General features: G+C 53.9%; 1 protein-coding gene across 1 annotated transcript in view; it reads right to left on the bottom strand.

The window, feature by feature from the left end:
- The window catches only part of CUL9 (cullin 9), a gene marked incomplete at its 3' end in the record, with an annotated part of 32,879 nt that extends 11,926 nt beyond the window's left edge, over positions 1-20,953 (bottom strand). The window contains exons 1-25 of the mRNA XM_080699840.1: positions 20,353-20,953; positions 19,226-19,380; positions 18,416-18,916; positions 17,864-17,999; positions 17,532-17,725; positions 16,887-17,289; positions 16,102-16,294; positions 12,798-13,005; positions 11,291-11,487; positions 10,794-11,011; positions 9,551-9,797; positions 9,369-9,474; positions 8,635-8,862; positions 8,335-8,425; positions 8,033-8,204; positions 5,723-5,828; positions 5,339-5,434; positions 4,950-5,125; positions 4,168-4,301; positions 3,717-3,896; positions 3,470-3,579; positions 3,001-3,183; positions 2,730-2,890; positions 2,325-2,550; positions 2,059-2,248 (exon numbers count right to left, since the gene is read on the bottom strand). Coding sequence (XP_080555966.1) covers positions 2,059-2,248; positions 2,325-2,550; positions 2,730-2,890; positions 3,001-3,183; positions 3,470-3,579; positions 3,717-3,896; positions 4,168-4,301; positions 4,950-5,125; positions 5,339-5,434; positions 5,723-5,828; positions 8,033-8,204; positions 8,335-8,425; positions 8,635-8,862; positions 9,369-9,474; positions 9,551-9,797; positions 10,794-11,011; positions 11,291-11,487; positions 12,798-13,005; positions 16,102-16,294; positions 16,887-17,289; positions 17,532-17,725; positions 17,864-17,999; positions 18,416-18,916; positions 19,226-19,380; positions 20,353-20,947 — 5,206 coding nt within the window. The 5' untranslated portion in view covers positions 20,948-20,953. The remainder of the gene's footprint in view (positions 1-2,058; positions 2,249-2,324; positions 2,551-2,729; positions 2,891-3,000; positions 3,184-3,469; positions 3,580-3,716; positions 3,897-4,167; positions 4,302-4,949; positions 5,126-5,338; positions 5,435-5,722; positions 5,829-8,032; positions 8,205-8,334; positions 8,426-8,634; positions 8,863-9,368; positions 9,475-9,550; positions 9,798-10,793; positions 11,012-11,290; positions 11,488-12,797; positions 13,006-16,101; positions 16,295-16,886; positions 17,290-17,531; positions 17,726-17,863; positions 18,000-18,415; positions 18,917-19,225; positions 19,381-20,352) is intronic.
- Between the last annotated feature and the right edge of the window lie 1,005 nt (positions 20,954-21,958).

Below are 21,958 nucleotides of genomic sequence, written 5' to 3'. Positions count from 1 at the left end.
CAGGTGGACAGCTCCCGTGACAAACCACCCAGGTTCCTCCACAAATAATTGCGTGGGGGGCACTGATCTACAGATTAAGGGAGATATATAACTCAACAAAATGCAATGTGTAAGCCTTGTCTGGTTAGGATTCTCATTTAAAAAAATAATAAAAAAAAAAACCCTCAAGAACTGACTGCGTGTTTGATGATAATTTTTTTTTTTTTTTGTGGGTCTGGGGGTGGAACCCAGGGGCATTCGACCTCGGAGCTGCACCCCCTGCCCTATTTTTTATTCTTTATTTTGAAGCCGGGTCTCACTGAGTTGCAGAGGGCCTCACTAGGTAGCTGAGGTTGTCTGTGAACCGCGATTCTCCGGTTTCACCCTCCCGAATGCTGGGATTACAAGCGTGTGCCACCACGCCTGGCTATAATTCAAATTATTTTAACTTCTAAGGCTTTGATAATGGTAACAACTCTTAGTTTTGTTGTTGTTGGTGGTGGTGGCTTTGTTTTTGTTTTTTTACTTTTTTTGCAGTACTAGGGATTGAACCCAGGGGCATTCAACCTCTGAGCTACACCCTCAGACCTATTTTTATTCTTTATTTGAAACGGTCTCACTAGGGCCTCACTGAGTAGCTGAGGCTGTCTGCAGACTGCAATTCTTCTGTCTTAGCCTCCCAAATGCTGGGATTACTGGGATTACAAGTGTACACCACCATATCCAGCTTGCCTCCCAGGAGCATTCTAACTCTAAGCTACACCCCTAGCCCTATTTTTGGAGGGGGCTAGAGATTTAATCCTATTTTATTTCTTATTTATTTATTTGGAACAAGGTCTCAGTAGGTTGTTGACAGCCTTGCTAAGTTGCCAAGGCTGACTTTGAACCTATAATTTTCCTGCCTCAGCAAGTAGTGAGACTCTCATCAACCTAGCGAGACTGTTTCAAAATCAAAATAAAATGGGAGCTGGGCATACTGGTGCATGCTAGTAATTCCAGTGCTTGGGAGGCTCTCAGCAACTTAGTGAGACCCTGTTTCCAAATAAAATATAAAATAGGTCTGGGAGTATAGCCCGGAGGTAGAAAAGCCTCTGGGTTCCACCGCCAGTACCACACAAAAATAAATAAATAAATAAATAAATAAATAAATAAATAAATAAATAAATAAATAAATAAAAAACAGGACTGGGGATGTAGCTCAGAAGTAGAATGCCTCTGGGTTCAGTCCCTAGTACCATAAAAAAAAAAGAAAAAGAAGATCTGGTAAAATAACACTCTATGGTTCCATTAATATGAAGTGCAAATATAGGCAAAAATCTATGGTGAGAGATAGGAAATGATGGCGTCCCTCAGAGCACTGCTGCCTGGACGGGCCACACGGGGCTCCTGGTGCCGGGGAGGCTCTGCCTCTTGACCTGGAAGGGGTACGACTACATGTAGCTGCAGTAAGCCACCACACTTTATAGTCTGTGCATTTTGTTGAGTATTAATTAACCCCCCCCAAATCACTTACAAATCCAATGGTATGCAGCTAAAACCATATTGAGGGGAATGAATAGCCTTCAACATTTTTAACTGGATCAAAGTTTCAAAAGACTGAAAATTAAGTAAGCATGCAACTTGCAGTTAGAAAAATAGGACAAATTCAGCCCAGTGTGGCGGTGCATGCTTGTAATCCCAGTACTTGGGAGGCTGAGCCAGGAGGATCACAGGTTTGAGGACAGCCTCAGCAAGCAGTGAGACTCTCATCAATCTAGTGAGACCCTGTTTCAAGATAAAAATAAAATAGGGCTAGAGGTGTAGCTCAGAGGTAGAATGACCCAGGTCCAGTCTCTAGTACTTCAAAAAAAGAAAGGAGGAAAGGAAGAAAGAAAGAAAGAATTCACAGCAAGTTGAAGGAACTTAGAAGAGAGAAAACCCAACTCAGCACCTTCCCCAGGGTGCTGAGCCCCGAAGTCGTACTTCAGGGGAACACACTCCTGCCCGACCGTCCTCGCCTTGATACAACACTGATGCTCCCCGACACTGCTGATACCCTCAGCAGCCACTCCAGTGTGTTTCCTCTCCCTGGCTTCTCACTCTGGCTGTAGAAACTGGAGAAGCGGTCAAGGGCATCACAGAGCTCTGCGGGGAGGCACTTTCTGGGCTGGCGCAGGTAGCAGGGTGGGGAGACCGGCCAGCAGCGCGGGGACAGGACCAGCACAGAAACCGCTGGGCTGGGCTCTTCCACAGGGGGCTCCGCCGCCGCCTCCTCGTCCTCCTCTTCCTCCTGAGGAGCAGAAGGTTTCCAGGTCGGCTCCCTTCTCGACACAGACTCTTCGTGCTCTGCTGCCGCGTGTTCTTACCTCCTCTTCCTCTGCGCTCTGCTCCGTGTCTTTCTGCTCCAAGAGCACCTTGTCGAGCTGCTGGAGCTGGAAGAGGTGGAACTGGCGCTGCAGCTCGTCCGCGGCGCTCAGGCTCTGCAGCATCTGCTGCGGGAGGCGGTTGGGGAAGCAGAGGCCGATCTGCTCCAGCACGGCGCCCTCCAGCCAGCTGGAGCCCACGCCCAGGAGGCGGTCCGCCATGTAGTGCCTGCAGCACACAGCGCGCCAGGCCTCAGGTGGCGCCAGCTTCCACTCCAGAAGGTGGGGCCTTCGGCTGCACCCTGCCTGAGCCACAGGCCCCACCCCAGCTCGCTGCCAGCTCTGTAACCTAAGTCCCCCTCCACCGTCCTCCTAAGCCCCCACCCACCTTTCCAGACCTGCACTCACTGATAGAAGTGCTCAAAAGTAGTGGCCAGCTCCAGGCCGGAAAGGACCGTGATGGGTTCCAGGTGGCGCTGAAGCCTCCGGAGCATCTCCACCCCAAGGGCTCCGCCACGCACGCCGCCCTGGATCTGCTGGTCCATGTGCCTGGCAAACTGCTCACTCATCTGGGAGGGGTGGAAAGGGCGCTGGGCAAAGCACGCAGGACGGAGTGGAGGAGGGCGGCGAGCTGGGGGTGAAGAGCGGGCAGAGGCCCTCGAGCTCCCCGCCCACTCACATGAGCAGCGCTGAGGAAGGACTGCTGCAGCAGGGCGCCCGAGAAGCCGCTGCGCAGGGCCGAGGTGAAGGCTGCCCGCGGCCCGAACAGCTCTGAACCTGCTCTCTGCAAGCGCTCGTAGAGTTTACAGTAACGAGGCACAAAGTCTGGGGCCCTCCAGGCTGCAGCCAGGAATCTGCTGACCTGAGGAGACGCAGCAAGAAATGACCGGAATGAAATGTCATGACAAGAAATGAATGACAAGAAATGAGACAGGAGGACTGCAGATTTGAGGTCAGCCTCTGCAACTTAGCGAGACTCTGTTTCAAAATAAATACGGGCTGGGATGTTGCTCAGAGTTAGAATGCCCCCGCTTCAATCCTCATCACCAAAAAGAAAGAAATGACCTATGACATGATGAAGACGGCCTCCCGCCCAGGACTCCAGCCTGCGCCTGCTCGCCTGCGCCTGCTCGCCTGCGCCTGCTCACCTGTGCCTGCACCACGCTCAGCCAGCACTGGGTTATGTTCCTCAGGCTGCTGCTTGGGAGAGCTGGTGAAGGTGCGGGGCTTGGGTCCCGCCCTTTCGTGTGCTTGCTGACTGCAGAGACAGAGGCAAAGGAAGGGGTCTCACCGCAGCCTCAGGTGCAGTTCACCAGTCCCCCGGAAGGGCCAGGAGCCTAGGAAGGCAGGCTAGGAGGAACCCAGTCGGCTCAGCTGGCTACGGCTGGGACTCACACGGCCGGGTGGGCAGCTCAGGAGGCGGCCCAGGAGGGGGCTCCCCATGTACGAGCAAGTGGCAAAGGCGGCGGACTCGAGGAGCAAAGGATGCCGTGCGACTCACGGAGGCCCGAGAGCGGGCTCTCTGCTCCAAGTACTGATCCAGCAGCCAGCCCAGGGCGCTCACACCTGCCGCATCTGGAAGAGGACAGCAACAGGTGGCCGTGGGACGCGAGGACACAGAGGCCAGGGGGAGGGGAAGGGGTAACTACGAAGAGCCGGAGTCTGGGATGTGGTACCGGGGCAGGGGCGGGCAGAGAGGAAGATCTGAATACCAGAGTGGGGAAGGAGAGAGCACACGGGGGTGAGAGGCCTTCGGAGGCAAAGGCCGCGGCCCAAAGAACCCAGTGTTAGCTCAGGAGGCCCTTGGGAATGCCCAGGGGGAGCGGGTCAGCCTGGGGCTGGTTACCAGGCGAGGTGATGTTCTGCACCAGGGGGCTGACCAGGGCCTCCCAGCAGGCCTTGCCCAGCGCCTGGGCGGCCTCGTCGTCAGGGAGGAAGCGATCCGCAAAGTTCTGTTCATGACGCAAAACCCTGTTCAGTCTGAGAACAAAGAGTTGATGGCAAAGATTAAAGGCGTTGCTATTGGGGAAGCTGAGGCAGGTGCCATCTTTAGACATGCGCTCTACAGCCTGTGAGTTCAGTCAAGCCCAACCTAGGCAACTCAGACCTCATCTGAGAAGTTAAAAAGACTGGGGACGTAGCTCGATGGTGAGCACCTTTGGATTCAGTCCCTAGTACTGCCAAAGTAAAGAGTAACAAAACCGAGACAGATTTCCCCAAGCCTTCCACTCAGATGCAAACTGACACCCAATCACCCCACACCCGGGCCTCAGCTCCTGCCCTCAGCACGTGCCTCTCACCCACGTCCACCCTGCCCCTCGTGTCCTGGCTACGGCTTTACTTCCCACACTCCCACGCAAGCATATCTCCCCCTCTACGTGCGTGTGCGTGTGCGCGTGTGCGTGTGCATGTGTGTGGTACTAGGGATAAAACCCAGGGCTGTTCTGCCTCTGAGCCACACCCCCAGCTTGATCTTATTCCTTATTTTGAAATGGGGTCCCACGAAGTTGCAGCAGACCTCACTGAGTTGCCAAGGCTAGCCGCAAACCTGTGATCCTCTGACACCAGCTTCTTCGAGCGCACCATTCCCTTAACCTTAACCATCTTCTCTCCCTGGGCCCCACGCACCTGGGACAGAGCTGGAGAAGACACCTGCGGTCCTCTGCTATGTCCCTGCTCCAGGCTTGTGCGCGGATTGTGTAGAAGAGACGTGTACGGCGACAGAGCTGTTCCCGGAACAGCGGCCAGAAAGTGGGCTTCGGGCCCAGTACTTCCACACCCCGAACCCGGGTGTCGATGCCACCCTGCAACACGCAGGCCCGTCTATCACCCCAGCCACCACCTCCTGCCAAAGCCAGCCCTGACTCCCCAGCGCCCAGGACGCCTCCACATCTCTGGAGCTCAAGGGCTTCCAAAGTCATCGCCCCAGCAGACCAAGGAAGAACCCTGGGTAAAGCCCTGGCCCCAAACGGCAGAGCCAGCCGCTCCAGAGACCCTGCGCGGCCCGCCCCGCCCACCTGCTGGCAGCGCTTGATGCGGATCTGGATGACGGGCCAGAAGCGGGTCAGGTTGTCCAGGAGGGTCACCCGGCTGGCAAAGGGCACCACGTTCACCTGGCAGGGCAGGAGAGGAGGCAGAGGCAGAACCGTCACTTGAACAAGTTGGGCTGGAAGGGCTGCAGACAGCAACCTGGTACTGTGACAGGCACGCGCCCGTCCTTGCCCTACACCAAGCCAGGGTCTGCAGGGCTCCACACCCCTAATCCCACCCTTGTGCCTTGCAAGGTGAGGCCTTTGCAGAAAAAAAGGAGGGAAGTATTCCCCAGGATGGGTCCTCCCCAGGTCTGGGGACAAATGCAGGGTGGAGAGTGAAGCAGGGTGAAGGCGGCAGAGGGTCCTCACCGTGTTGAGCTCGGTGCCGATGCAGCTAGGGCTGTCACCCCCGAACACCACCACCCTGGCTGGCATGTAACTGGAGTCCTCACTGGCCACCAGCAGAGTCAGCCGCCTGGAGAGGGGAAGGAGGTGTCACTGGGCCCTCACCTCGGTTCGCAACTGCACCTGCCTCCTCCTGTGGCTCTGTCCCTCTGCTGGCTCCTGACATCTTCCCTAGACCCGCTGCCCTTCCTGTTTTGTCCCCAAGTCACTTCATTTAAACCCACAGCTCTAATCAAAACTCGACAGACACATGGCTCCAGATCCACACCTCTACCCCAGTCCACTCTCCCGCGCGCCCAACCGACACCTGCACGTCATGTTCTTAGACACCTCGAAGTCAACAAGTCCAAGTGGACTATCATCTGTCCACATAAACCTGCCCCCCCAAAAAACAAATGGGGTGTCTACCCAGGGCTCAAGCTGCCCTCAAGCTCCCTCCCGCGGCTCCCCACGCCCGGGTGGGGCGAGTCCTGGAGACCTAGCTCTTCGTGCCGCTCAGTTCCATCAGCCGAGCCTGTTCCTGTCCCCCTGCCCAACTGGACATGCCGAGCCCTCAGGTAGACCGCCCCAAAAGCCTCAGCTCCTTTTTCCTGACCTCAGTCCAAACTTCCATAGTTACCCAAGTAAGCTTTCTGAACAAAAAAAATCTAATTTTGTCTCTTCATAAAATCCTCCACTTTCTCCCCAAGTTTCACAGTAAAATTCAAACTTCTTAGTGTGCAAACTCTTTGTGACCCAAAGGCGTCTGATCCTCACTCCTCTCCGGGCTCGCTTCCTGCCGCTGACACACACACCACCACCACCAACCCTACATGCGTCTGGCTTCCACTCTGTACACCTGCTGTCCCTCCGCCTCGACTGGCCATCGCATCCTCATCAGCTGACTCCAACCTCAAGCTTCAGCTCAGTCAGCCCCACGTGCAGAAGGGAGCTTCTCTGCCTCCGTCAGCCTCTGCACCCAGGGTACACATGAACCACGATGCTCTTCCTGCCCACCTCCCCCTTTTCTCTCTTTCTTCTTCTTCTTATTTAATTTAATTAATTTATTAATTTATTTTATGGATGAAGCCCAGGGCCCTTTCCCCTCCAGTCTACACTCCCAGACCTATTTTATTTTTTACTTGGAAACAGAGTCTTGCTAAGTTGCTGAGAGCCTCGCTGAGTTGAGGCTGGCTTGGAACTTGTGATACTCCTGTCTCAGCCTCCAAAGTATTGGGATTACAAGCATGTGCCACCATGCCCGGCCTTGCCTTTTCTTTCCTTCCTTCCTTCTTTCCTTCCTTCCCTCTCTCTCTCTTTCTTAAATGGGGTCTCACTGTTACCCAGCCTGGCCTTAAACTCCTGGGCTCAAACAATCCTCCTGCCTTACACTTCCAAGTAGCTGAACACCAGGAAAGCCGCCATGCCGAGCCGCGGTGTTTTCTCTTTACTCTGTGCTTTTTTTTTTTTTTTTTTTTTTTTTTTTTTTGGTGGTACTGGGGTTCCTGGAAGCCCTTTTACCTCCGGGCTACACTCCCAGACCTATTTTTACATTTTTATTTGGAAACAGGGTCTCTTAAGCCAGCGCGCGCGGCTGGCTTCGAACCTGCGCGATCCTCCTGTCTCTGCCTCCCAAGTACGGGGATTACAAGCATGCGCCACCACGCCCGGCCACTCTGTGCTTTTTCCAGCCTGGTTCCAAACTAATCTGCAAGTTCCCTTAACAAGGAAACATCTTTCTGACCTCGCATCTCCATACCCTTGCTCAGTGCCCAGGACGCATGCCCCGTAAGAGTACGTAGTGAATCACTAAACTTCCTCAAGACAAAGCACAGGGATGTGATACCTACTTGTCTGGGGTCCAAATCACCGAATTCAGTGAGTAAGGAAATGTACAGATACAGCAAAATGAAGGTAGGTCAGTGCACCTATTTCTTTATTGCACAAAATGGATTTCAGCACATCCCTCAGGAACGGGGTTAGAGATGATTTGTGTGTACGCAGGTGCTTTGGCATGTAAAGTGGGGCATATTCAAACATCCACGTGCACCAGGTGCGACGGTGCACACTTGTAATTCCAGTATTTGGGAGGCTGAGACAGGAAGATCACAGATTTGAGACCAGTGTACAGTAACCTAGAAGACCTTGTTTCAAAAATAAAATTAAAATATAGGACTAGGGGTGTAGCTCAGAGGTAGAACATCCCTGGGTTCAATCCCCAGTTAACCCCCCATGCACACACAGACATAAATATTCACGTGTACTTGCACACACATTCACAGGGTGTGTTCATACCTAACAAGAACACCACGGCGCATGTGCAAGGTGATGTAGTGGGAGCCGGCGCTGCCATTGGACTCCCAGTAGGTCTTGGGGTTGCGGTCCATCAGCTTGCTGGCCCTGTGTGGGTTGGAGGACACCTCCACCTTCTCCCAGCACTTGTCCTCCTTCACGTCCGCACTGGAGCCTGGGGTTCAACAGGAAGGGTGGAGGTCACAGCCTGATCGGTTGAGACAGAAATAAGGAAAAGGAGCGGGAAAGGAAGGGAACAACAAAATCTGGGCGGAGGGAGGAGAAAAAAAGAGGAGGGCACTGACCCTGGCAGAGATGCCTGAGGAACACATCAAAGAAGGGGATATTGATGGGTTGATGGGTTCGTCTGTGGTCCTCAATCTGGCCCAGCACCATCTGCAACCAGAACATCGGAGAGAGGCAGAAGCAGAAGGGAAGGAAGACAAAAAACCCAGAGAACCATGTGCAGAGAAAGGTCGAGGGCAAGTAGATACTGAAGCCCTTTCTCCCCAGACTCCGACAGGCCATGTGGGGTAAGGGTGAGGCATGGGCACCCAGACGTGCTGCCGCCGTGCCAAGGAGTGACCTGGTGCGCCCTTCCTCACCTGGATGCAGCCAGCCAGGATGCTGGAGGTGAGGTTGCTGTAGAGCTGGGCGTGTTTCCCGCACTCCGTCACCAGGCTCTGCAGTTCAGAGGCCCACGGCAGCGGAGCCGGGTGCCTGTCCAGCGCTTTCGAGAGAGTCTCCTTCGCTCCCAGGGAGCAGAGCAGCACCGCGTGGTCCTTGTGCATGGAAGCCAGCCGATGCAGGAAGCAGGTCAGCTCCTGAACAACCTGAGCCACGCGGGTTTATAGGAAACAGAGCAATGCAGGGAAGGCCTGAGGACCAGGTTCAGTAGAGAAAGAGTGGTGGCCCAGATTCTGGAGGAAGCCTCCGGAGGGAGGGACCAAGGCAGAAGACAACTGAATGCTGGGATGCTGGGACACCAGACTGAGCTGACGGTGGCAGAACTTGGGCAGCTTTCTAGGCTTCCTCTTGTTAGAGACAAGCTCCAAGAGCCAACCTTGCTCCATGATACACCAGCTCTGGCAGGTGGAGAGCCAGGGCTGTTTGGACCAGTCAGTGTGGGCCTCTTCTAAACCCAGAAGTCCAGGTCCAGCTACGAGGTTAAAGTCAAGCCCAGTCCCAGGGACTCTTAGATACCATCAGCCTTCCTGCCCTTCCACCCGCCCCGGGCCTGGGGACTTATTTAGAACAGCCTTTCTGTGCCTTCTCGCAGGAGGTAGGCGGTGCCCCAGCAGCTCCCCTTGTCTCCCCACTCCCGCCAGGCTTCTAGTACCTCAGAGTCGCTGCTGGGGGCACCCAGGCGGCTGAGGCAGGGCTCCAAGACCTCATGCCAGGGGAGGACCATGGCCTCAGGGTAATCCAGCAGGCGGGTCATGACCCTGGCAAGGGATGGAAAGGAGTGAAGTCCCCGCAGCCCTCTGACCCCAACACATGGGCATCTGGACAGCCTCTCACCTCAGCGCCATCAGCAGCACAGACCTGTTGGGCCCAGGGGCATCCAGAGTCCGCAGCAACAGGAGGAAGGGCTGGGTCTCCTGCTGGAGGCGCTTGAGGAGGGGCCGCACGGCACTGCCTGGGCTGCCCTCCCGGCACAACACATGCTCTAAGTCCAGGAGCAGTTCTGCGGACGGGCCCCCCACCAGGGATCGAATCCGCAGCTCCGGGGACCCATCCTGGCCCTGGGCACTGGGCGGTTCTAGTGCTGCAGCCCAGACATGCCAGAGGAGAAAAAAACTGCATGAAGAGCCAGCCTTACAAGTCTGCCAAATCAAGAGCCAAGAAGGCCCCGAAAATCACCCCAAGCCTCTTCCCATACCGAGGACATCTATAGTTTTTGCCAAACCATGAAAGCTTTTCTTTTCTGATCCCAAAAACAGATCAAACTATATTTGAAAAAAAAAATCTAGTACAGCAAACATCCTTGTTAAATGCAGGAATTTTTTTTTTTTTTTTTTTTTGTGGTATTAGGGATGGAACCCATGGGCCCTCTACCTCAAAGCTACGCTCCGAGACCTATTTTATATTTTATTTGGAAACAGGGTCTCTTAAGCCAGCTGAGGCTGGCTTCGAACCTGTGCGATCCTCCTGTCTCCACCTCCCAAGCGCGGGGTTTACAGGCGTGCGCCACCACGCCCGGCTAATGCAGCACATTTTTAATCTCACAGACAATAGTCTTTTTTATTAAATGTTAGTTTTAATGAATACCAGCCACTATAATGATATCCCTCTACTGCCTAGCATGGTAGCCTCAGATACACAGACTAAAAGGCATATATTCTTATTTTGATATCCATCCTTACTCCTGGGTTTCACCGTGTTTAAGCACAGAGCGGCGTCTCTTCTCTGTGCTGCGTCTCACGTTTCCAGTCGTGACTTTGTTGTGCCCGAATGTGATTCCTCTACAGGCCTCCCTACGTGTCAGTTCAGCCAAGTCTCTACTTTCTAGTAAGACTGGGCCAACCTGGCCAAGACTGCTAGGCACATACTTAAAGCCACTCAGAGAAGGCAGGTTCCGTGCACCTATTTTAGAGCTTCCTTCTCCTCTTGGCCAGTGCAGCCCATGAACCTGACCTGCACCAAAACCCTCGCTCCTTTCCTGACATGCCCTGTACCTCCAGGAAGGGGCTGCCATGTAAACCTGAGCCTGCCTGGCCGCGGCGCGCGTGCGAGTCCTGGGGAACCACCCCTGCAGTGGTACCTGCGTGCTCGGGACTGCCCGGCGGCTCTGCGTAGCGACTGAGGAGCATCGAGAGGATGGTGCGCGTGGTGGGCATGGGTTCTGTTCCTGGAGCTATCCCTGAGTGGCTGTACAAGGTGTCTCTCAGCTCCTGCGTTATAATCTGGTCTCCGAGAGTGTGGTGGTTGCACAAAAGCATGCTGAGCAGGAGCAGGCCATTTCTCACCGCGGAGGAGCACCTGGCGGGCGGGGTGGGGGGTGGCAGTGAATGCGATGAACGCAGGGAAGCCGGTTCAGAGGACCGGCAGCTGGGCAGGGCTTCCCGCCGGCCTCAGGCCTCTCCCCCAGCCTTGAAGGAAGGTCAGGCTCCCCGCTGGCACTCTCCCTACTCCCAGCCACTTGGCCTGTCTCCAGAGACATTCAGAGAGGGCCAGAAGTGACAACATAAGGGGGATTTCTGTGGAGCACCTGAGGCTGGGGCAAAGGAATTAGAGGGGCTTGGAGGGCGATGTCCTCACCCCTCTGTGTTCAGCATCAGGACCACGGCTGCAGGGACAGAAAGGAGCAGGCTCTCAGAGCCCGGGCGTGTGGCTGAGTCAATGCTAGCGAAGATCTCTCTGGTCATCTGGGCATCAAACAGAGGCGGGATGGACTCTCGGCCAGTAATGAAAGTGGGGACCTCCGCGGAGCCGGCAATGGCCACCATCTTCAGTGCCTGCGTGGGGTGCAGCAAGGTCAGGAGCAGACAGAGCCACGGTAGGAAGGGGAGCCAGGGTCACGTTCTAGACCTCAGACTTTGGGGCAGCTTAACTCTGCAAATAGGGAATGTAGGCAATGGAAAGGGAAGTAGTGAGGAGGCATCAAATTCTAGGAGGGAAGGAAGGAAGGAGGGAGGGAGGAAGGAAGAGAGAGGGGGGGCTGGCAGGCAAGGAGATAACCTGCCACTCCCTCTGCCCCTAAGCCCCTCCGGCCAGCGCTGCCTGAACAGAGCCCCCCGCCCCGGGCAGCTTCCTGCGGCCCCAGCCGGCTCCAGAGGCTCCGTAAATCGCTCCCATCTCAGCTGACTGCTCCTTCCTCTGCAAAGCTCTGACCTGGATGCCGCGGCCTTCGCTCACCCAACGTCTGCTGTGCCTCTGCCGGTCCCCAACACTGCCGTCTCTGCCCCTTTCTCTCCTCACTCTCCGTTCCCTCTAGACAGGCTCATCTCCCCGCCCACAGCCTCAGTGACAGCTGTGTGGCAACACTTCCAAAGCCATGTCCCCTGGCCTCTCGACAAGAATATTTGCTTGTCTCCCAGCCTCAGTGGTTGGAATTATAGGAAAAGAACTTTAATGTGAAACTCACTTGCTGGTACTAGAAAGAAAAAAATTAAGCGAACACTATGCCATTAGAATGGAGAATGTCCCTTCTTTGAAAGGTCTGGCCCTACAAGCAGCACACCAATCAATAGATTACAGCACCGAACAATAGGTTACAAGAGAGATAAGACTGGCAGCTCAGCTGCTCGGTTTTAAACCTGAGCATAATCTTTTTCTTTTTCTGCATTACTGGGGATGGAACCCAGGGGCATTCTACCTCCAAGCTACACTCCTAGCCCTATTTTTTATTCTTTATTTTTGAAACAGGGTCTCACTAAGTTGCAGAGGGCCTAAGTAGATGAGGCTATCGGCGAATCACAAACCTACACACACACACACACACACACACACACACACACACACACACACGGGATTGTACCCAAGGGAACCTTATCTCTTAGCTACCCCTCTAGCCTTATTTTGAAACAGGGCCTAAGCTGCTGAGGCTGGCTTTGAACCTGCCACCCTCCCATTGCAGCCTCTCAAGTACTAGGATTACAGGAAGCCAGCACGCCCAGCCCCAGGTGGCACTCTCCAGCCCATCTGTATCTTTCCACTCCATTGTCTCCAGCCTGGTCTAGGCCAAGAGAGCACGGCCTCAAGAGCGGCAGTCCCCCCACCGGCCGACCTGCCCCCGGCTCTCTCCCACCAGGCCCAGTGAACTCACCGCCAGCCCTGCTTGCTGCACCAAGACAGAAGTCTTATATTCTTGCATGCAAACCAGCACAGCGTAGATGCCACCCTCCCTGGCAAACAGCGGGCGCCACTCGTGCTTGGTCATAAGCAGGTAAAGGAGGCGCAGGGCCAGCACCACCACCATCTTCTCTCCCACCTGGTTGGTGAGCAACTCTACCAGCATCTTCACGAGCTTCTCTCTGGAAAGAGAAGCGCCGCTGGGCTCCCTTCCCAAGCAGTCCTGCCTGACTTCCCAGCCCCGACGCCATCGAGCTCCCTGCCCAGCCCCTCCTTTGAGATCCTGTCCGCCTCCCCTTCCTCCACCTGTTGTTCTTGTCTGTCTCCTGTAATCTCCTCCCCACTGTAGTCTCACTCCCTGGCTCCTCACCTCCTGAAGGAGGCAGTAGAACAAAACGGTTACAAATTCTGGTTCATCTTTTCAAATGAATATATACAGCCCATGCAATTCTAATCAAAATGCCTGAAATGCTTTTTTTTTTTTTTTTTGGTGATCCTGGGGGTGGAACCCAGAGGGAGGGTTTCTACCTCTGGGCTATACTCCCAGACCTATTTTATACTTTATTTGGAAACACGGTCTAAGTTGCTGAGAGCCTCACTAAGTAGCAGAGGCTGGATTCAAACCTGCGCGATCCTCCTGTCTCCGCCTCCCAAGCGCACGGGGATTATAAGCGTGCGCCACCACACCCAGCTTCTTAAATGCTTTAAAAAATCAAGCCGGGGCGTGGTGGCGCACGCTTGTAATCCCTGCGCTTGGGAGGCGGAGACAGGAGGATCACGCAGGTTCAAAGCCAGCCCCGCTGGCTTAAGAGACCCTGTTCCCAAAAATAAAAAAGGATAAAATAGGTCTGGGAATGTAGCCCAGAGGTAGAAGGGCTTCCAGGAACCCCAGTACCACACACACAAAAAAAAAAAAAAAAAAAAAGAAAGAAAAGAAAAGAAAATTCAGGCAGAGGAAGATAAAATATGCAAGAATCATTTTTTTAAAGTTTGGGGGAAATAATGGTAGATTTGCCTGAAGTTATCCAATATAACTATAAACATATATTAAAACTCTGAAACTGATGCAGGGTAGCCAAACAGATCAATAGATTACAAAAGAGATAAGACTGGCCTCTCAGCCAGCCAGGAGACAACGTTCTGATTGAAAACTGACACGGGCTGGCGTGGCAGAGTACGTGCTTTGCATGTATGAAATACTGGGCTCGATCTCCAGCACCAAGACAAACTCTGAGACAAGAACTATGAGGTTGAGACATCTGTCCACTTGGAAAAGACTGCAGTTGAAGCTCTGCTTCATACCACTTGCAAAAACATAATGCGTTTTTAAGATAAATGTAAAAAATGAAAATTGTAGATATTTTTAGAGAATATTTCTCTAAGCCTGGAATAGGACAAACCTTTCTTAATGGATTCAAAATCTGCAATTCAGAATCCAGTTGAAAATATAGTAATAGAGCCGGGTATGGTGTTATATATACATATAGACACGGCACACGTTTGTCATTCCAGTCCTTGGTGGGCTGAGACGGGAGGAAGGAGGACAGGCTCAGCAAGCAGCGAGACGCTCATCAGCCTGGGACCTAGTGAGATCCTGCTTCAAAATAAAAAATGCAATAGGGCTGGAGGTGTAGCTCACAGGTAGAATGCCACCAGGTTCCACCCCCCCACCAAATATATAGATATATCGACAGAAAAGCCTAACTCTTTAGCACAGTGAAAGGCCTTAGAAACAAAATTAAGAGACAAACAACGTGAACTGGAGGAAACGTGAGTGGAATTGCTGATGCGGAGAAAGGCGGGCGCCTCTAGAGCCCGACGGACCAGGGGCAGGCGAAGCCCGAGGGACCAGGGGCAGGCGAAGCAGAAGGCGGTACCCACACCCTTCCCCAGTGACGGACTGGATGAGCGACGAAGGAAAATACAAATGGAGCGCTGCTAGGAAAGAAGGCAGACAGCACTGGAGAAGTTCTGCGTCTGAAGCAGGATTTATTATACTACACTACGTGACACTCAGGGATAATATATATAAGTAGATATGAAGATGGAAGGATGTTTACCAAAATTTAACACTGATGTCTCTGTTTATATAAAGGGCTTTTAGATACTTTTTTCCCCCCTTTTTTTCTTTTTGGTACTGGGGATTGAATGCAGGGGCATTCTACCTCTGAGCTATACCCCCAGACCTATTTATTTATTTATTTATTTATTTATTTATTTATTTATTTTCTGAAACGGGGTCTTCCTAAGAGTTGCTAAGAATCTCAGGTAAGTTGCTCAGGCTGGTCTCAAACCTGCCTGTCTCAGCAAATCCTCCTGTCTCAGCCACCAAGTACTAGGGTTACAGGTGTTTGGTACCTCACCTCTAGATTTTCATCTTTCTACTTTTCTAACTTTTTTATAGTGCACATGTATTTATTCTTTATAATCACAAAAAGGAAATTAATGTGATTTTTTTTTGCAGTACTAGGGATTAAACCCAGGGACATTCTACCTCTGAGTTATACCCCCAGCCCTATTTTTTATTCTTTATTTTGAAACAGGGTCTCATTAAGTTGCGGAGAGCCTAAGTAGCTGAGGCTGGCCTTGAACCGGCAATCCTCCGGTCTCAGCCTCCCAAGTACTGGGATTTACAAGGGTGTGCCAGCATGCCAGGCTAGCTAACATGGTGTGTGTGTGTGTGTGTGTGTGTGTGTGTGTGTGTGTGTGTGTGTGTTACTGGGGGTGGAACCCAGGGGCTTTTCTACCTCCAGGCCATCCTCCCAGACCTAGTTTTATACTTTATTTGGAAACAGGGTCTCACTAAGTTGCTGAGAGCCTCATTACATAGCTGAGGCTTCCTTCAAACTTGTGCGATCCCTCTGTCTCAGCCTCCCGAGTGCTGGGATTACAAGTGTGCGCCACCATGCCTGGCTCAAAAAAAATCTTAAAGAAAAAAACTCAAGGTGTGGAGCCAAAAGACTTATGCTTGAATCCTGGCTCTGCTACCTGTGGAACTCTAAGCAAGTTACTTAAGATCTCTAAGCCTCAGTGGTCTCGCCTAGACAGTGCTGCTGCTGCTAATAATAGTAACAGTAATGACAATAATACCAGCAATGCTTCCTTGGTGGTAGGCAGACTTAATGAAAGCATGTAAAGTCCCCCAAGAATACGGTAACAGCCCTTCTGCTCAGCTCCTCCCAGCCCGGCCTTCCGTCACCCGGCCTTTCTAACCCTCCCTCCTAGCAGCCTAATCACCCAGGGCTTCAGCTCAAGGTCTTCCCTCCTCACATGCCAACCTCAGCGATCTGTCGGGATGGAGCAGAGGGTGGTCCCGCTCTGTGGCCTCCTCCACGGCCTGTGATAAGGCAGAGAGCCCCGAGAGCTGCAGGCTTGGGTCCAGGCTGGATACCTGCACAGTGGCCACGACTCCTGCCACGTGCTCATCCAGGGATCTGCGTGGGCCGGGACCCCGCAAGGTTCTAGCCATTTCTGAAATTGGTGGGGAGCAGTGGCTGAAAGAACCGTGGCACCACCCAGCTGGGCGTCTCTGAAGGTCAAGCCCAGTGATGCTGCCGACATTCAGACACACCGCTCCTTACTGTAGCTTGCACTTGGAACTTTTCCACTTTTTTGTGCGTGGAGGGGCGGGGGTACTGATAACTGAACCCAAGCATGGTCTACTCTGAGATACACTCCCAGCCCTTTTTATTTTGAAACAGGGTCTCACTAAGTTGCTGAGGTTGGCCATGAACCTGTGATCCTCTTGCCTCAGCCTCCCGAGTAATAGGATTACAGGCGTGCACCACCACTGGAACTTTTCCAATTCTGTGTGATGGGTCTAACCAAACAGTGAAGATGGAGATACCCTGGAAAGGGACCCTCCTGTTGCAGAGATATGGGAGAAAGGAAGTGGTAGCTGATCAGACAGAATCGGTCAGAGGGAAGTGGACGCACGGTTGCGAGGCATTCTTCCTCGCAGAAGGGGCCTTACCCCATGGCCTTCCCTCTACCCTCGCTAGCCACTTCGGGCCCCAGGGCTTGCTCGAATGTCTGTGCCCTCCCCTCCCAGAATCTCACTCACCACTCGCTGCCTCCTTTATTTCGGGGGTCAGAGTCATCCCCTCGGCCACTAGAAGCTGGTTAAACAGCTGCGAATCACTCTGCGCCACGGGGGGCTCAGCGTCCGCCTCGCCGACAGCCTCTGCCTTGCGGGGCTCTGCCTTTGCTCTGGGGGCCTGCGTCTCTTCGTCTGAGAAGCCGGCCTCCAACTTGGACCCCTCTTCTGGGTCTGGGGTACAGGACCGGCTTGGTGAAGACGACAACCTGCTCAGCTGCTCGGGGGGTGGCCCATACTTGGTGTAGATCTGGGAGTTGAGCAGGTCACAGAGCGTGCTGCCCTCGAACCGATTCCTGAGGACCTGCAGCAGGGCCTCGGCCTCCTCTACGGGCACACAGAGCTCACCCAGGGCTTTGTCACTGAGAGTCTGTCAACACAAAGGCATGCCTTTCAGGGGTGAGCACACACCGGGGAGCTCCCGGAGACAGCAGTGGGAAGGGCGGTGAGCCCGCCATGCCTCAGGGCTTCCCTGCACCCGACCCCACAGGCACCTCCTCCCCAGCAGCACCCCTGGACCTGCAGCCTCTAGCCCAAGCTGCCCCACGTGGCATCCCAAAGCTAGGACTTCCCACTACCATCCCGCCGCCCCATCTCTCAGGCCTATAATACCTCATCCAGTTTATCCCGAAGATCCTGAAAAATTGGCTGCTGCTCACTTAAGTCCAACTTTTTGATGAAGAAAAGCAGCTCCCACCACTCAGCTTGGGTCAGGCGCCCCGCTGCAGTGTGCTTCTGAGGCTCCGGCTGGAGGTAGGGCAAGCAGTCGAGGCCGCCCGCGGGCTTCCAGTCTGCAGAGGGGAACACTGAGGATGTGGGCACAGGGGTCTCGGCACCTAGCAGGGAGAGTCAGGTTCTGAACCTCTGGGGAGCTCAGGTGTAGCTTCCTACCAGACACCACTCCTCTGCTCAGAGCCCTGCTCTCCACGTCCTCTTAGGCTTACCGCTGCCCAGCCCAGCAGCTCCTGACCCCTTCTCCGCAGCTGCCGAAGCCGGGTTCCCAGCAGCTTCCGCAGGGCCCAGGATCTCCAGCATGTGCCAGTGCACCCAGTAGGTGCGGCCTGTAGACTTCCAGAAGACCTGGCGAAGAAAGAGGAGGGCTCAGCCCCCGGGCAAGGAGGCTGGAGGACACAGCAGGCCGGATCTGGATCTGGGGAGAACCTCTATGCGATCAAGGCTGCCTTCCTCCACGAGCACTGGGAGTGGGCCCTGCCTCTCTTCCTAACCTGGAGGCGCTGTGCCCACGCTCCTTCCTTGCCTCCTCCACGGCACAAGAGGTGGGCTCCCTGGGTACGGTGTCCCCACCACCTCATGGCTCGCCCACTCCCAACCAATATCCTCAGCCCTCTGTGGCAGCCCCTCATCCGCTGACCCCTTTTACCATTCCAGTCCCCTGGGGGGGTCTCCTCGCTTGGCACACGAGTGTCCTGCACGACGTCCCAGCTATGCCCCACCCGAGCAGAGCCCAGCAGCGCGGCCCTGCACGCGGCCCTCACCTGCACCGGGGGCACGCCGTTGTTGCTCTGGCGGAACTCGCCTTCGTCGCCGGCACTGACCTCCTCGTAGTCATGCAGCATCCGCACGCGGGCCCCAGGCTGCAGCATCTGCTGCACGTACTCACCGTAGCCACTGCGGCTGGAGAACTCGGAACGCTGGCGGAAGGCCCGCCCTTGCCTTCTGGGGATGGTGACAATGGTGGGGAGCAGAAGCGGGGGACCTGCAATACAGGGCTGGAAGATGGACCGAGGTGGCCGGGGTGGTGGTGTGCCCAACTCGCTGAGGTTGCGGGCCCAGCCCATGCTCCGCAACAGCTCTGAAATGAGGCTGCCCACGGCCATACTGAACTCCAGCTCCTTCTGTCCCCGGCTTTTCTCCCAGGTGGGGCGCGGGGAGCTCTGGTCTCCAGCTCCAGGCTCGGGGCTGTTGTTCAGCTGGTCCAGCAGGGACGTGACACACAGGTAGCGCTTCACCAGCGAGAAGAGCAGCTTTCCTGGGATCTGTAGGACACAACACTGGCACAGGCTCATCTACTCCTGGCTCTGGCCTCTCCCCTGCCCTTCATACGCGCCCCAGGAAAGTGTAAAGGCCCTATCCCTCGCCCAGTAGTTCTCAAGCTTGAATCTGTGTAAGAAGCACACAGGGAGTGTCCTAAAACAGACTCCTGGGCCCCAGCCTTAGGTTGGAATGGGAGGGCTGGGAAGGGGCGTGAGCCTTCTTCAGCTCTCCAGGGAGCTCTGGCACCAACACGGTCCTGAACCCGTTTCAGAAGTAACCCTGACACAGCACTGCCCCGCGCCGCAGAGTACCTGAGGCAGATGAATGCCTTCAAAAGCCATGCAGTGCTCTTCCGAGGACGTGGTTTCTGCAAACAGCTCCAGCAAGGTGGAGCGGCTGTCGAAGTCCATGTGCTGCTCGATGCCATCTTGCTGGCTCAGCGACAGCAGGACGTGCGCCCGGCTCCCTGTAGCCAACCAACCCGTACCTCCTCTTCAGTCCCCATAACATTCTATCTCCTTCCTTAGAGGCTTTCAAACTTCTCTGTGACTAAGACCCACAACAGAAACATCATATATTTGTGGTTGTGTGTGGCAAGGCCTGAGGCCACAGTCCTTTGCTCCCCTGCTCCAACCAGGAACTCGCTACCTCTGAGCTACATCCTCAGCCCTCTTTTATTTTTTAGTTTAAAACAGGGTCTCACTAAGTTGCTGAGGCTGACCATGAACCTGCGATCCTCCTGTCTCAGCCTCCCAAGTACTGGGATTACAAGCATATGCCACCACACCCAGCTGCAAGACCCTATTTTAAAACAAAAAATAAAAATACCAGGATATAGCTCTGAGGTAGAATGCCCCTGGGTTCAACTCCCAGTTAAACAAATAAATAAATATTGGTTATAAGCAGACAAATTGGGTTATAGCTCAGTTTATAAAAATGCAAATCTAGCCAAGCATAGTGGTGCACACTTGTAATCCCAGCATTTAGGAGGCTGAGACTGGAGGATCGCGGTTCGCAGACAGCCTTAGCTACTAAGCGAGACCCTTCACAACTAAGTGAGACCCTGTTTCGAAATTAGAAAGAATAAAAAAACAGGGCTGGGGGTGTTGCTCAGAGGTAGAATGCCCCTGGTTTCTGGGTTCCAACCCTGGGACGGCAAAAAAAAAAAAAAAAAAGAAAGAAAAGAAAAAACAAAAGAAGGCAATCTATCCCATCCTCTTCCCTGTCCCTGAGCTGAGAGGCTCTAAAGGGAGGTGCTACTATCTCATCCTGTTCGTGTACTTACAGTAACCCATCAGCCTCTATGCTCCCTTTGCCACGAGCCGATATTCACCAAATCCCAGGTGTTCTTACAGAGCCGGAAGTCGCTCCTCTTTGTCCCTACTCTTTGGGGCCCCGTCCCACCAATGCTTTCTGTCTTCCCATGGCTGTCTCTTACCAGCATCGTGGGCTGCCAGAGCCTGCAGCATCTTGCCCGCGCTCCGACGGATCTGCGGCTCAGGATTGCATAGCATGTGCATCAGCAGGTCCAGGGCTCCCGTTTCCCGGAAGACCCCAGTGAGGGGCCCAATGCTGGCGTACGCACTGAGCACATGGACGGTGTGAAGCACGGCAGCCGTGGGGCTCGAGGGCCCACCTTCCGCCAGCTGCTTGGCGGCCCGGCGTACCAGAGCCCGCACATCAGCCTCCATCTCTCCCATCGCCACGTCGTCCAGGCCTCCTGGGTCTCGAGGGAAGTTTCCTGAGGCCCCAGACGGTTCGTGCTGAGGTCCCTTAGATAGAGCCCGCTCGCCTAAGAGCAAGGGACAGTTAGCGTAGACCTCTGGAGCCGACAGCCACATGAGGATGTGCTCTGCCTTGCCTTCCTCCGCACCCGCTTTGCTCACTTCCCCACACCGCAAGATACTCCATCGGATGAGGTATTCAGGATGTCCATCATGGCCAGGGCGCTGTCGAATGAGTTCTTCAGGATATGCCTGCAGCTGGGGCCCCAAGGGCACCATGTGGTCCCCAGCATGCCGTTCCCCTACCATCTTGACCTCCTGGAATACACAAAGAGAAAGATAAGGCAGCATGGGAAAAGCAAAAGACTGCACGGAGTGGGTTAGACTCGTGGAAACCACACAGGGTGAGTGGTAGACTACATGGTAAAATTCAGAGGCCAAACAGAAAGATAAAGGATAGGATGGAATAAATAGCTGAACTTACTTTGGGATTTGTAAGAGAACAACAGAATGAAAACAGGTGATGGAATGAAAGGCTTTAAGACATGGACCAGACAGAGCTGAGCGTGGTACTGACTGCTTGTGATCCCAGTACCTGGGAGGCTGAGACAGGAGGATCACAGATTTGTGGCCAGCATCAGCTACTAAGCTAGGTCCTCTGCAACCTAGTGAGATCATTTCAAACTAAAGAATAAAAAATAGGGCTAGGGATGTAGCTCAGAGGTAGAACACCCTGGGGGTTCAGTCCCTAGAACCAGGGGGGGAGGAAATGGAAGAGACACGAGGATAACAGGTTCGAGGCTAGCTTTAGCAACTTAGCAAAACCATCTCAAAATTAAAAATAAGCCAAGCATGGTGGCGCATGCCTGTAATCCCGGTACTTGGGAGGCTGAGACAGGAGGATATTAGGTGTGCAGCCAGCCTCAGCAACCTCATGAGACCCTCCACAATTCAGTGAGACCCTGTTCCAAAATAAAAAAAGGGCTGGGAGTGTAGCTCAGAGGTAGAATGGCACTGGGTTTGATCCCTAATACAAAATAAAAAAATAGGGCTGGGGGTTTATATCAAAAGTAGAACGCCCCTGGGTTCAATCCCCAGTACCACAGGAGAAGGAAGTAGAGAAGGGGAAGGAGGGAAGAAGGAGGGGAAAGAGGAGAAAGGGAAGAAGTTACAAAGAGAGTGAGAAGGTAACAATACAAGGAGTGACAGTCAAACAGGACAGTCTGGGTGGATAAGTGTGGTTGTGGGATACAGCGGGACCAGGATGGCATAGAGAAACAGGAAAGACAGCAGCACATGAGGGAGTGGGGACAGAATTGT

This window comes from Muscardinus avellanarius (genome assembly GCF_963383645.1).
Source record: "Muscardinus avellanarius genome assembly, chromosome: 8".
Classification (NCBI taxonomy): Eukaryota; Metazoa; Chordata; class Mammalia; order Rodentia; family Gliridae; genus Muscardinus; species Muscardinus avellanarius.
The sequence above is the reverse complement of the archived record's forward strand: the minus strand, read 5'-3'. Positions and strand labels throughout refer to the sequence as shown.